The 15,069-nt window shown below is 37.2% G+C and overlaps 2 protein-coding genes across 6 annotated transcripts; both read right to left on the bottom strand.

Annotated features, from left to right (window-relative positions):
- Positions 1–2,105: 2,105 nt before the first annotated feature.
- Positions 2,106–12,541, bottom strand: LOC134661659 (antichymotrypsin-2-like). Of its 5 annotated transcripts, none has more exons than XM_063517807.1 (10): positions 12,423–12,541; positions 12,020–12,123; positions 11,599–11,733; positions 10,906–11,109; positions 10,646–10,744; positions 10,264–10,404; positions 9,218–9,427; positions 8,426–8,570; positions 4,780–4,952; positions 2,116–2,245 (listed from the first exon to the last, which is right to left on the bottom strand). In XM_063517807.1, exons 1-9 carry the CDS (start codon positions 12,439–12,441, stop codon positions 4,801–4,803), a joined length of 1,209 nt encoding a protein of 402 aa, XP_063373877.1. In that variant the 5' UTR covers positions 12,442–12,541; the 3' UTR covers positions 2,116–2,245; positions 4,780–4,800. The 5 variants fall into 5 exon arrangements, with proteins under 5 accessions (XP_063373878.1, XP_063373877.1, XP_063373879.1 ...); XM_063517806.1 differs by lacking the exon at positions 2,116–2,245 and adding an exon at positions 4,402–4,536; XM_063517808.1 differs by lacking the exon at positions 4,780–4,952 and having other exon boundaries at positions 2,106–2,245.
- Positions 12,542–14,338: 1,797 nt separating this feature from the next.
- LOC134661125 (small integral membrane protein 8) lies at positions 14,339–14,967 on the bottom strand. Its single transcript, XM_063517076.1, has 2 exons — positions 14,741–14,967; positions 14,339–14,570 (listed from the first exon to the last, which is right to left on the bottom strand). The coding sequence occupies exons 1-2, from the start codon at positions 14,846–14,848 to the stop codon at positions 14,415–14,417; spliced, it is 264 nt and encodes an 87-aa protein (XP_063373146.1). The 5' UTR covers positions 14,849–14,967; the 3' UTR covers positions 14,339–14,414.
- Positions 14,968–15,069: the final 102 nt, after the last annotated feature.

Raw genomic sequence — 15,069 nt, 5'->3', positions numbered from 1 at the left:
GACATACGGACGGACAGACAGACGGACAGACGGACAGACGGACAGACAGACAGACAGACGGACAGACAGACATGACGAATCTAAGGGTTCCGGGGGGTATATAAGGGTTCCGTTTTTTGCCATTTGGCTACGGAACCCTAAAAACGGTCACCCATCCAAGTACTGACCCCGCCCGACGTTGCTTAACTTCGGTCAAAAATCACGTTTGTTGTATGGGAGCCCCACTTAAATCTTTATTTTATTCTGGTTTTAGTATTTGTTGTTATAGCGGCAACAGAAATACACTGGAAATACATGATCTGCGAAAATTTCAACTATCTAGCTATCACGGTTCGTGAGATACAGCCTGGTGACAGACGGACGGACAGCGGAGTCTTAGTAATAGGGTCCCGTTTTTACCCTTTGGGTACGGAACCCTAAAAATGTAGGCGCGAAGGGATATCGTCCCATAGAAAATTTGAATTTCGCGCCTTTTTTTACTGACAAGATTTGGTTGACCAGCTATAACTTTATGACTGCCATATTTATAGTTTGGCCAGGAAAGGGACTGTCTCATTTCAAACGTACACAGAATCATAATTAGGTACTTACTGTCTTTGTATTATGCTCACTGACAGGATTGTCTGTGATTATGCTAGAAAGGGACGTAGCTCTTACTTACCTACTGACAAGTTGTGTTTGCCAGACTATAGTTTTTTGTTCTTATTTACTGAAAAATTGGTTTTACCACACTATATGTATACATTTTCTCCTTTGCTGCCAAAAAATATATACATCAGTAGTCTATGCGGAAAGAGGACAGTCATGAGTCATGGAATGTAAGGGTACTTGATTAGGCCCAATACATTCCATACGACTCTTCTGTTTCCGAACAGACACCTAGTATGAGATGTTAAGGCCCAGTACACAATGGGCCATCGCCGGCCACTCCAAAGGACGCATTTATGCGTTAGAGGGAGCAAGTGATATTGCTATCTCATTCTACCGCATAGCTGCATCCCTTGGAGACTGGAGTGGCCGGCGATGGCCCATTGTGTACTGGGGCCTTTAGACAAACACAACAGTAAATGAGACGGCGCGACGACTTCACCTTTTGAACAACGAATGTTTAATTTTCGGATGAGAGAGATTCTCATTCAATAGGACTTGCGTACTCTAAAACATTTTTAGATTGACTTATTTCAATAAAAATTGTATAGTAACAAACATTCATGCTTATTGCCAATTTACGTAAATACTATTGGAAACCTTTGTGTGTGTTCGGTAGGTAATCTTTTTTTGGATTTTTGCCTTTCGTCAAGGGGTCAATTGTAAGCTACGTTTATTTTTTACATAAAAAAATCCCAATGTTTATGTTATTTCTCCTCAGAATCACGACCTCTTAACTATCGTTATTGTAATAGAAGAGAAAACGTGTCCCAAAAATTCCATGCATTTGCGTTCCCGTCATACAAATATCTTTGAAAAATGGGACACATTTTTTCTGCTATTACGAACTAAAGATCTCGAGTTTAGAGCATAGGTACTTATAACATAAAAAATCCCAAATGAGAAATAAAATTGTAGAGTACAACTTTAAATAAAATGGCCTGAAGTGTTGTATTAGGTTATGGGCCTTGACTTAATTATCATGATTGGCATTATGTACTTGCATAGATATAGTAGGTACTTGTACTAGTTGTACTTACACAAAAATATAAACAAAATTTGCAGCACTTTTTATTTATAATTTTATAAAACTTTAATCTTAGAACAACAACAAAACTTATAAATTGACAAAAAGTTATAGCACCTGCTTATACATACATGGCTAAAAAATAACTGCATTTACGTTGCCAGGGAGGTTTTGGGATTATACTGAGCAACAATTACTATGGGACCAACCCCGAATTCGCAAAAAAAAATTACTCGCTCATAGAAAATGGACCAGCCAAAATGTATGAAACAACCAAATTTTTTGTTGGCGATTTCGGTGTTGGTCCCATAGTAAAAGTTGCTCAGTATAATCACAAAACCTCCCTGGCAACGGGAATGCAGTTATTTTTTAGCCAAACTTTGTAGTACAATAAAATGCCTCTTAAATGATTGCCTCGTATATCCCGTATATCTTATTCCTTTCCGCGGTGTACGGCCAGGAAGTACAGGGTACCGTCAGCTCGGATGGCTGTGAGGAAAGGTCGATCTGCAGTAAACACTGGCACAGGGGCGACGTCCACCATTGCACAACACATCATAACATTCATCGCTGTAAAGATAAGACAAAGAAGTAAGAAATATTTCAAGAAGAGTTTAGAGTCGATCTATGAATGGACTCTGTACATAAACATTCAAAGCTTAACGCAGATAGAGCTGCCATCCTATGGTTCCAGTTTCCGGTAGTATTCGAAATCAAACTTTCGAAAAAACACCAATCGTTAGTTTATGGAATATGAACAACTACTTGTATAATTTCAGTAATATGGTACGTTTACATGCTGTAAACTGCAGCAAAACTAGAAAGCTAAAGGACGAACACACTTATGACACTCGTACAGTAAGTAGAAAATCAATTCTATTGTTTTTTTTTAAGTAGAATGGTGTAGATGGCAGGAGACTCCTGAAACTTTTTCACCAGACAAGAGGGCCAAACTGCATTTTAGATAAATTCGTACTAGCACTTGGCTTTTATGCTTGCTGAGGGTCAAGCCTTCGCTTAGGCTCTGCCATGGGCCCGATAAGAAGACTCGCGGGCTGGACCTGCCGGCCCGCGGAACTAAGTTTGGAGACCCCTGAGATTATCGAGCATGTGAACGCACATTAACATTTCTGATAAAAAATATACAGATTGTAGAACCTTCATTTGTTTATTATGAATATCTAGAAGCATCCATACCTTAGTACCAACTACAAAAAGTACCAATTACCAACTACAACTAGACTAGCAATACTGTAACTTTACTTATATTACCTACTTCGTTTTTTTTAGCATTAGAAAAAGGGTAAAAAAAAATTACGTGTCTCTTTATTAAAAACACCTTATTAAAATAACTATTACTTGTATATGCTATATAATTGTTATGTAATCATATTTGCTGTGACTTATTTTTCAAAAGTGTTAATCAATAATAATACGTCATGATTGTTGACCCTTTTTCTAATGCTTAAAAAACGAACTATAGGTAAGTAGTGTAAGTATTTTGGGGTTGTGAACATATAAAATGACATGCAAGGTAATTAGAATTTGAACTAGTAGGAGATACGAGACAACGCGCTATAGACAACAGGAGCGACCATACAATAAAACAACGTCTAGTGATTAAAACTTTTATAAACTATTTATTACATACAAGAACATTGCATACATAAAAGTACCTAATATTATTTTTAATGAAATACTCTCTATTTATGTTAAATGCGTTACGTTATGTGGTATACTGGTCTTAGATCCGTTAAATGTGCGCGTGGCAGTGTTGGCCGAAACGTTAATGCAATTGAAAATGTTGGCCATTAACCATTATAAATTGAACCGTAAACTGTAATCGTCCGTTACGGTTTAAGGTTCAATTTATAATAGTTAATGGCCAACATTTTCAATTGCATTAACGTTTCGGCCAACACTGGCGCGTGCATAGGCACTTGACAAAAGTATAGAGATAGGTATAACTAATATGTATCAGACCAAATTTGACAATGATAATCACAAAAGTGGCAGTATCAAGTATTTGCCGAATCAAGTAATAGCTCAAAAATATGCACTATCAACAAAACTATTAACATTGTATTCTGGTTGTACTTTCAGCTTGTACTTATAAATTATAATCAATAAATTGTAATTTAATTCATGTTCCAAAAATTATGTTAAATACTAATAATTACCAGGACGGATAAACTGACTTATTGTAGACGTTACGTAAATCAAAATACATTATAAACTTTAATTTATTACTTAGTATTCGGTATTATTTTAAGCCTAATCTCTATATAAATGTTTACACATATACCATACTACTACAAATGTGACCTATTTATTACGTACATACCTACATATTACTGTAATACCCATTATTTATCACTAGCCAAGTAGCCATAAATCACTACACCTTATAAAAAAACGAAGTCCCCCTCCAGGCCTGTCTGTATGTATGTATGTTCGCGACTCAAAAACGACTGAACGGATTTTCATGCTGTTTTCACCTATCAATAAAGTGATTGTTGAGGAAGGTTTAGGTGTATAATTTGTTAAGGTTTTGTGTAACCCGTACGAAGTCGGGGCGGGTCGCTAGTTATCAATAATATCAATACAATTGAGATGTGCTGTATTTGTCTAAATCATTACTTATGTCAAGCGGTGATGTTAATATGTAAGGTGATTAATAAACAGAGTGACCCTATTAAAGACCGCAAGGCGCACATCAGATTATAAGGCCTAGTTGTTTCCTTTGTAGAGTCCGAGGAAGAGCGGAGCCTTGTCGCTGCCGGCCAGCACGTACAGGAAGGGCCGGTCGGCCACGAAGGAGAAGTTCATCACGAAGCCGCACCGCGCCATAAGGACCATGCCTGCACCAACACACGCCTTTAGCATCCTCATTATGTACAACCGTAGTACGTTCATACTGAGTCACATTGGGTATGTCTACACAAGTAAACGGCACTTCACCACGCAGCAAACCGCTCAGTTAAAAACGCTTAACGAAAATAGAACGTGCGACGAAGCGATGTAAATTAGTTGGTATTTGCTAACTTATTACTACAACTTTCCATTAGGTTGACTTCAGGCTTCGGGCCCTTATACCGTCTCACCTTCACGTTAGTTTTTGGCGCTTATAGGTCAGAGCGCGGGGCCCTAGCGGTCGGCTGGTACCAGGACGCGAAAGCCACGTGGTTGCCGAACTTCAGGCACCAGAGCGCCGGCCGGTCGGCGGTGAAAACGCGCGGGTCCAGCGGCGCCGCGCGTCGCGTGCGGATGGCTCCAACTGTGCCCCACACAATCACCGCTCAGTACCGCACGAACAACGTAATCTACGCCTAACTACCAACCCTCAAGCGATCCTCGGAAACCGGTGGGAAAACCGCGAACGTATATCGATCAGAAAAATAAATACCCTTAGCTCCGAGCAGGGTTGTATGTATTTGGGTACGCCGAGTTTGTCCCGCCGATAATCCCAGTGGGTGGCGTCATGGCGGTCGCATAACCGCCAATTATACGTTTGTTAGTAGGCATGCTTGTAAGTTACTTTTATTGTATCTTTATAGACTTCGTATTTTGTCGCAGTGACATGTAACACAAATAATGTAGGTAAGTACCCTCCTAAGGGTGCGTTTCGACCAGAGATGTGCGAGGATGCGTTGCGAAGGATGTGTTTTTAAGAACCAATAGAATCACTGCAAGCCGAGTGAGGAAAACAAATGAGGTCATTATATTTGTTCTTAACAATCATTCCCCCTAAAGATCGTTTACTAAGTTGGTCTTCACTGCAGAAAATCACATTGCAAATTTCTGGTCAAGCAAAAACAAATTGGCGCTGGGTGAAAATTTATCGTCAGTCAGAATCACACAAGTTTGAACAAACGTCTAAAATAGATACACAACTCAGATGTATCTTTTACGACAAGAATACGCAGTCCACCAAGAAAAGTCGCAAGAAGAGAAAGAATGAAGTAAATATAAGACCAGATCATTTTAATGTCGCAATACCTATGTGTATGTTTTATTATATGTAGTTACGTCAGTTTTAAGTACCTAAGTGGCGCGAATTTAAAGACTAAATATCTAAATACCGATCATTTTAAAAGACCTCGGTGAAATATAAACAAGCATAAACTGTTGTCTAGGCGAGAAATATATTTCACAATCATGAAAAATACTACTAACGTGACACATTTGTAACACGTACAGCATTAGTGTTATCGTAACACTCCCGACCAATTATCAGTAAAACAGTCTGCCACAGTTAATACGTGCCTAATTAAAAAAATACAACTACAGTACAATAATGCAGTATATACATAGAATGTGTTTTGAGCTTACTGGGTGTCGTATTCATAATATAACTATGTAAATGGAACAACGGACGAATAGCAATACTGGATATATTTGTGCTGTTCTTGTGCACTGGCAGAACATTCCTTGTGTTTTTCGCGATAAAAGTGAGTTAGACAGGTCATCTTTATGTATGCATTATTGTTTTAATTACTACACAAACTGCTATGTTTAAAATGTTTGGTTAGGTAGGTAACACAGCAGCCTACTAAACTGAAGTAAAACAAACTTAATTTTACCTATCTACCTTTGTTTATCGATTTTATATGAGCCAGATGGCTATTGTCTCGTAAGCCTTGTTATGTGTATAACTAGTCAAAGTCAACATAAGTTTTTATGCAGTCCGAAATAAAACGAAGTGATTAATGATTATATGCTATTTGGTCTGAAATACAAAGCGTGATGTGATCGAACAGTCAGATGTTAAGAATGCAAAAAATATTAACAAGCAAAGCAAAAGCGAACAAGGCACCAAAATAAACAGTTAAATGTTAAAAAACCATCATACATGTATTCGTGGAATTAACGTAGATTGGGCTATTTATGATTCTTGTAATAATAAGCACAGACAAAGTACACCATGCAGATGTGTTACTACGTTGGTTGAGTTGAAATGTTTTACGGACCAAAAATGTATATCAGTCAGTCCATCTGAAGGCTCCATATTTTGTCATATTATGCAACATTTTGCAACTACACACAACACTGAATAAACTACAAAGTCTTGAAATAACTCCGCTTATTAGCCGTCAATCATCGTTTTTTCCATGAATTAAACATTAAATTCAACATATTATACGTAATGAACTTTATTGAAAACTGTACCCAAGTCTAAAGGTACGTAAGTCCATCAACGTCAAATCACGGTTGTTAAAATATAAATAAGAATGTTATTTATTAGAAGCTATTCAGTGAAGCCGCATGTGTTCCTTTCGAATCCCACCTACGGTACATTCAGTCAGCTACTAGGGAAGTGGGATTCGAAAGTATTACTTTACGATACATGCATGCATGATGCAAGCATATGGGCCCTTACGCAGTGATTTTATACAGTGATACAGCCGAGATTCTTTATCGATAACAGGGAGTATTACTGCAATGTTCTGCCGCCAGCACTAGCACAAACCATAAATCATAGAGTAACTTTTTATATACGTGTACTTCTATGCCGTAAACAGCTTTTCTGGTATCGTCTTGAATCGTCCCATTCGTTTTTCGTCAAGTTCTTAAATTAGTCCTATTCTGCTTTCGTCACGCATTCTACATTGAAAGCCACCGACGATTGTGACGAATGTAGAATGGGTGACGAAAGCAGAATAGGACTAATTTAAGAACTTGACGAAAAACGAATGGGACGACCCAAGACGATACCGTTTTTCTCCAAGTTTTTACAGATTATTTGTTACGAATAAAAATGACATGATGCATTCAAGGAGTTTACTGTTTGTGCTAGTGGCGCTCCCTACGCAAAGTTTTGTGTAATAATTCCCTATTAAGGTTTGTATGGTTATGTTCATACATACATCCGTCTTATTAACAGAGTAACCGTAAAACGTCAATAAATAAGTCAGTGCACCACTCATCCACCATACCAACCTCTATACCATTTATAATATTTTATACAATAAGATGAGCTTATTTAGAAACGCTGTTGTATCACTGCTAATATCGCTGTTGAGTGTAGGCTCAAACTATGAGATATATAAATGTCTACCACTTATTTCAGACGGTTGGCGAGGGAAGAAATACGGATTGAACGTTTTATACTAGGCTACCTGCACCAAAGAAGGTCCCTCGTTATTTTTATTTTTCTTATGTTCAATAATTATGAACTTGCAGTTTTGTCTATGGTCACTAGACAACATGGACGCAAAATTTGAACCCATTCACACTTATAAGTATATGAAATTTTGAAAGTAGACAAGCCTAAGAACGGAGTTTTATTTGGCGCAGGTAGGTACCATAGTTCCAAAACAAGCTAAAGTGTCATTCAATAGAACTTGTTAACTACCTATGTAAACAAACCGCCATACTAAAATTGACACTGAATGTCAATTGACTAGTAAGTTTTGTTTACATAGTTAGCAAGTTCTATTGAATGACACTTTACCTTTTACTAAAAAAACTACCACTCACCAAACGTCTGTGCCTAGTGGTGTATGCAGTGCCGGCCCGAGCCCTAGATCAGGGTAGAGCGAAATAGGGTTTTGGCGCCCTTCGTTGAAGTTTTCAAGCGTATTTTCCAGCCCCCCCCCCCCTCGCCACACTCGCTCTTTTAAAACTTTTTCTCATTTGCCATTTTGGCGCCCCCCTTCCCATCCGGCGCCTAGAGCGGCCGCTCCACTCGCTCTACCCTAGATCCGGCCCTGGGTGTATGTAACAGTAACACAAAACGTAAATACTGACCGGTAGCCGCAGCCGCCTCCGCGCCCTCTTCGTTCACCTCTATGAACGCTTTCTGTATAGCCTTGGACACGTACAGGGGCTCAGTGCTGTCCAAAATCTTGGTTAGGCCAGAGTTCTTTTCGTCGAAGATGGCCTTGATGCCTAGCTGCAATCACGTTGTACATGGGATGTGAAATATTTCTCGTCACACTTACTCATACTCATAACGGGGATACACAAAAAAGTTCATAAATCAGGTACATAGCCGATGTTACTCTCCAAGCAGTCGTACATTTTTTAATGTTACTCAGTATTGCAAAGCCAGCATTTGTGAATCAAGCCGAATAATTTTATTTATCTCATTAATCGTTATAAAAATGTCCCGGCTCCTGGTTTTCCGAGTTCAAAACTCAAACTCAAATTAAAAAAAGCATGATAAGTATTTTCAATCATAATAAAAGATTTGCGCCACAGGCATGAAGGCCGGGGACTGGACACACAGGCGTCGCGCGGCAAATCGTGGCCGACTGCCCGTTCATATACCTAATTGGTCGAGAGCATTGTTTCATACGTTTACATCTGATTTGGCGCTCGCCGCGACGCACTCTGCTTGCGTCCAGCCTTAGCCCCAAGATACACTTGTAAGTTTTATCACAGCTATACTACAGAATGAGATGAATATCGTTATATCTTTCTTGTCGCTACTTACGTAAATAAAACTTACAAGTGTATCTCAGGCCTTAGACCTACATGAAGAATAAATATGTGAATTCTGACTACCAATAAGTTTAAATAATTAAATCATAGCCCTACCTTAGGCAGCAGTTCCTTAAGGTCGATCTCGGTCTCTATCTTGAACTTGGGAATGGTGACTTGCACCTTGGTGGAGATCATGCTGTTCAGCTCCTGGACGAGGTCGACGCCCGAAGCCAGTTGCTTGAGGACCGTGTCGAGACCCTCGATGTCCTTGGGCAGCACGATCACCATGCTCGCCTCGTCGCCTTCATACGGCATCTCCAGTAGCTAAGTCATTCAAAAAAAATCGGTTGTTAGTTCTAACAAGTCTTCCCGTGTGTAGAGGCCTTTTCGACAGATATTTTCGAAAATTTATCTTCTCTAGAAATACTTCATCTCCACTGGTGGTTAAATCACCACATGATATAATATAGGTATTCAAAGTGATTACGATAATTTTTATTTTCTTTAAATTAGCATCAAAATAGCTCACGATCATGACTGACTGTGACTAACATCTTAGAATTGAATTACATAGTTACAATTACTAGGTACAGTTCAAGTAATCAATAGTGGTACTTATGATAATCAGCTATCAAGAGCATGTGACCAGATAAGATACTCAATTAAGCACTAAGTATAAACAATAAAGAGTGATAACTATAAATTCTCACCCTATATTATACTCGTGAGAACCCTTTATAGTTATACCTTATCAACCTATACCTAGTAGCGATTGTCTTTTTATAGGTGTTACAGTATCTCGCACACATATATGTAGACCATTCGTCTCTACCATTCGCACAAGGCCACAGCATACGAGAACGGCGTGAGGAATGACCTATTCCTTAAACAAAATTCCCCTTCAAATAATCGATCCTAACTATAATAGGTGTCCTCACAATACGAGACATTTAGTCTGGGCGGAGTGATTCTTTCTCGTGAACAAAATGAGGAGTAATACCGGTCAGTTTCACAGGCTAATCTCTTGTAGAGATTTAGAATTATTCTTTAATGTTGTAGAGATTAACCTGTTGAAAACACACACTATCTTAACAGATGGGACAGGTATATGAATCGCCTCTGTTGCACAATTTAAAAAAATAAAGACTTGTTGGACAAACCTGTGCATTTAATGTTTCACTCTCTCCATATCTGAATTGCTCTTCAATATACATCATCGGAATATCCACAGTAGTGTCCTTCTTCACATAGAATGGTTTGTCCATGGTGTTATGGGGCCTAAACTGATGCTTCCATTTACCCTAAAAATATATTAAAATAATGTTATTTATTTGTATGAATACAAATATTTCGAAACACGGCGTAGTATGATAGTCATTATTAGAAAGTTTTGTCAACTTAGACCTTTTGTAGTAAAATCTAAGTCGCTTCTTACATTATTTGTTAATGTAGCTAAGTATTCGCTTACAAGTTCGGAAATAAGTGTGAAATGGTAATGAAATGAACAAAACTCATCAATAATTTGACCAATAGGGTACCTACCTTAAAGTAGAGAGCATTGACAAGTACGAGTCGAGTGAGGGCATTGAGAGAGTCTTCCGATATGAGATCCTTGATTTTGTTGTTAGTCTTACTCTCCACCTGTCAATTAGTAGAACTATTAAAAAGATGACATCTGACTGTGTCGTCACATACAGGTTTGCAATTACAATCAACGGTATAGAATACAATTTCTCATCGCTATGAGTTGATGATAAGAATTTGTATATACAACTCAATAGGCTCAACCTCAAAACACTTACCCAGTCATTAATAAGTTTAGCTGCAGCAGCACCATTAGAAAAGTCCATGGGCTCAAGTGCCGCATCAAAGACTTTGACCGCATCATCTTTAAGCTTGGGATCCAGCTCATGGCCCTGTTGTAAGTAAACCCGGTTGGCTACATCCAATGTTACTCCCTTAACAGATTTCAGTCTTGATGACACAAGTGAAAATGACGAGCGGATCTGAAAAAGACAATGACCTTAACATAATTATTTTACCTATGATAATTACTTATTTGCTTATATTAGTAGTAAAATTAATCTTATCAAATTCATTAGATAACATGGATGAATAATAAGCATTATGTGATTATGTATAAATTGAAATAAAACTATTAAAACGGATTATATCGCGTATATTGAATTTCTACTACATCCTGACGTTTCGAACCCTTTACAGCGTTTATGGTCATCGGGTGACACGCTGTAAAGGGTTTGAAACGTCGGGATGTAGAATAAATTCAATATACGTGATATAATCCATTTTAATAGTTTTATTTCATGAGTAACTATCGCGGTATCGAAGACGGGCGGGAATAAAAAAAAAAGTGAGACTGTGACAAGGACAAACAATAATAGCGCTTTCGCTGCTACTCCTACTGAAAGTTACATAAGACTCCGTTCTGTCAGTTATATTATAACATTAATATATATGAGGGTTTTAAAACTTACTGCATCAGTATCTTGAAATCCAATGGCTCCCAGAAGCTCTGGAAGGGCTGGTTCAGAGGACCCAAGTGAAAGGAGTGCCAGGAGAATTTCAGCCGACAGGGGGGAAGATATCACACTCTTGCTTTTATCCAGCTCCTGAGAAACAAACCAGATTGCATAATAAGTGTACACAAACCAAACAGATCTCAAGAATCATCACCATCTGACTCACCAAGGAACCATGTCAAATGAATTTATGGTAAGAATAAAATTACTTAAAATTTTATTTTACTTACAATAATTATGAAGGTAAGCCTACAATAGGCTACACTACACATCCTATTATTTTACTTGCCAATGAGTCACCTGAATTATTATACTGATTACAGGAATTATAGAAGTAGAATAGAAAAAAAAAACAAAAACAAATATGAGTACTTACATTGCAGAACTGCATGGAGAACTTGGCAATAGCCGAAGATACAGCAGAAGAATCCATATTTGTGGAACTGATTTGGTTTGTTGGAAATATTAAAAAGAGAAAGGCTGAAACAAGTGCGTTGATTAAACGAAATTATCGACGCAACGGCCCACACAACAATTCTTTAAGCAAATGGCTGCCTTTACTGGTGAGTCGTTCAATAAATACACTGTGGGATGTGGCCGGCCGGCAAAGTAATGAGTCATAGCGGACTTGCACGAATCCAAGGATGTTTTTTTATCGACACACTTTTGTGGGTAATTATTGATGTGCTCGTAACACGTCACGTAGGTAGATTAGTGTGAATTTTAGGAACACAGCGATACTGAAATCAATGGGTTTAATTATAAATAAAGATATTTACTCAGTAAAAACGTTGACATCAGTTGGAGCGAGGTAGAGAATTGGTTATCAACTTATCAGTTCAGTGAACGATCTATTCTGCGAGATAAGTATTTATCAGTAATTCTACATGAATTAGTTAGTAGTCAGTTATACATGCAACAGTAAATACTACTAACAAAGGTCAAAATTTAATTAAACCACATGATACAAAACAAAAACAAAATCTCCAATGCACACAACAATGTTATTGTCATTTGCTACTTGCTGCTCGCTCTCGCTCTCGCTCTCGGTCGTCTGAATGAAATAGCTATAGCCGCCATAGCCGGCTAAACAACTTTGTCCGTAGAAAAAGGAGCGAAATTCAAATTTTCGTTTTTGCAGTTTTTAATTACACTGCTAGTTTTTACGTATAGGCATATAGGTAATATATATTTATCTATGTTACTTGTTCAAAAATTGGTTTGTTTTTAAAAACTAGCCAAGACAAATCCTTTATAATTTCAGGATTTTCTACACAGCACAGAACTTGGCACCCATATAGATCTCAATTCTTTTGTCGGCGAGTCAACAACGACACATATTCTAAATATTGAACTTGGCTCTCATTTCACATTTATGTTTTTGTTGGGATATCATTACTTTTTGTACAGAAATTACTACAGTATTCATCATGAAAGCAGTTTGCCTAAGCTGAAAAGGAGACCCTCGCTAACGCGCGGTTAATTGTCAAAAAGTTTCAGTTTTCAGATTTTTTCCCTCTATATGCACCTAATAGTCTACCTTGATGCCAAGTATCAAGTTTCTAAGTCATCTAGAAGTGGGTTAGGTTTTTGGTCTATAAGTATTAATACTTTTTTTTTTCCATCGAAATATCAATAATTTCCAGTTTTCAGATTTTTTCCCTCTATATGCACCTAATAGTCTACCTTGATACCAAATATCAAGTTTCTTAGGCATCTAGAAGTGAGTTAGGTTTTTGGTCTATAAGTATTAATTAATTTTTTTCCATCGAAATATCAATAATTTCCAGTTTTCAGATTTTTTCCTCTATATACACCTAATAGTCTACCTTGATACCAAATATCAAGTTTCTTAGGCATCTAGAAGTGAGTTAGGTTTTTGGTCTATAAGTATTAATTAATTTTTTTCCATCGAAATATCAATAATTTCCAGTTTTCAGATTTTTTCCTCTATATACACCTAATAGTCTACCTTGATGCCAAATTTCACGTTTCTAAGTCATCTGGGAGTGGGTTAGGTTTTTGATCTATATGTCAGTCAGTCACAAAAATGTCGGTTTTTAAACGTTAATTTATCAATAACTGGTTGAGCTATCTTTATGAAATTTTGTATTTTGTACAAGCTAAGGGACTTGAATACATGTGCCAAATTTCATGTGTGTAGGTTAAGTAGGTTTCAAGTTGTGAAGGGGTCAAAAGTAGCTCGAAATGGTTCGTGTAATAATAACACACGGTTGCTGCGTCGCCAGTTCCTTTTTCTTTGAACTTGGCTGGACACGCTACCGCGTGTCTAGATACAAAGAGTAGTATAATACATATAGGACAAGTTAATACCTGCAAATTTTGAGCATACATGTAACATGTTCTTATTTAAAAAGTATGGAGGGCCCTTGGAAATGAGAAGAATGAATGCACTATTTACTTGCAGCATCATTCTATAGTTTAGGGATTGTCTATTTGTGTGGCAGACCATGTAAAGATTTTAACAATTATTTGCAAACTAGCTTCTGCCCACGACTTTGTTGAGTGGAATGATGATTATGATTGATAAAAACTATCCTATGTCCTTTCTCGGGGCACAAACTATCTCCATACCAAATTTTGTCCAAAGTGGTTCAGCGGTTTAAGTGTGAAGGGGTAACATACGGACACACTTTCGTATTTCTAATATTAGTATGGATAAGAAAAAATTGTTATAGTAAATAAATTATTTATTAACAAAATTCTCACAATTACACTTACATTTCAACATATTTTGACGCAAATTAAAATTAGTCCCATTTAGATTTCTTCTTTTCAAATATTTCTTTCCCATCCTTGTCAACCGCTGCATAGTATCCCAAAGATTCATATTTTTGCCTCATGTAAGCAATGTAACCTAAAGTAAGGCCAAAGCATGTGAGGCCTATACTCATGATAACAATATTCTGCAAAATAAAATGTTTGAATTAATTTATCTTTCTATCTACCCCAAAACATTGCATTCAGTATTTTTAGTTCAACTTGTACTAGTTACTTAACAGTTAATTTTAATTGTAATAGATAATTCATAACCAAATATTTTTATACACGACTGAGTGATAATGACTATGCTTACTGGCTTAGCATACAGCTCAAAATTAACAACTCTAAATGCTGTACTTGATCTCATAGAGCGTATTCCATCACCAGGTTTCTCAGCAATTGGTTTCTCATTACTCGACATTACAAGTTTTTAGAATATCTGTAAAGTGATGAACTTCTGTTTCATAAATCACGATATTTAGTAAGAAATAAAGTTTTTTTTTATGATTATATCATTTTATTCAAAAAACATCACAAAATTATGAAATTCACATGACATTATTGACATTTGAACTTAGGTGCTACCAGATTTAAATAATGTTTATTTTTAAGGGTATGTTACACGAGTTATACTGTCTTATT

Source organism: Cydia amplana, chromosome Z (assembly GCF_948474715.1).
Source record: "Cydia amplana chromosome Z, ilCydAmpl1.1, whole genome shotgun sequence".
Taxonomy (NCBI): domain Eukaryota; kingdom Metazoa; phylum Arthropoda; class Insecta; order Lepidoptera; family Tortricidae; genus Cydia; species Cydia amplana.
The sequence above is the reverse complement of the archived record's forward strand: the minus strand, read 5'-3'. Positions and strand labels throughout refer to the sequence as shown.

Bases quoted from the DNA above. Each gene is read 5' to 3' on its own strand.
- LOC134661659 (XM_063517807.1), bottom strand. The intron at 9,428-10,263 runs GTTTGTCCAACA...TGAATGACTTAG, and splicing joins GTGAAACATTAAATGCACAG to CTACTGGAGATGCCGTATGA. The intron at 4,953-8,425 runs GTCAGTATTTAC...TGTGGGGCACAG, and splicing joins GGAGGCGGCTGCGGCTACCG to TTGGAGCCATCCGCACGCGA.
- LOC134661125 (XM_063517076.1), bottom strand. From the start codon at position 14,848: ATGTCGAGTAATGAGAAACCAATTGCTGAGAAACCTGGTGATGGAATA. The intron at 14,571-14,740 runs GTAAGCATAGTC...TTTATTTTGCAG, and splicing joins TTGAGCTGTATGCTAAGCCA to AATATTGTTATCATGAGTAT.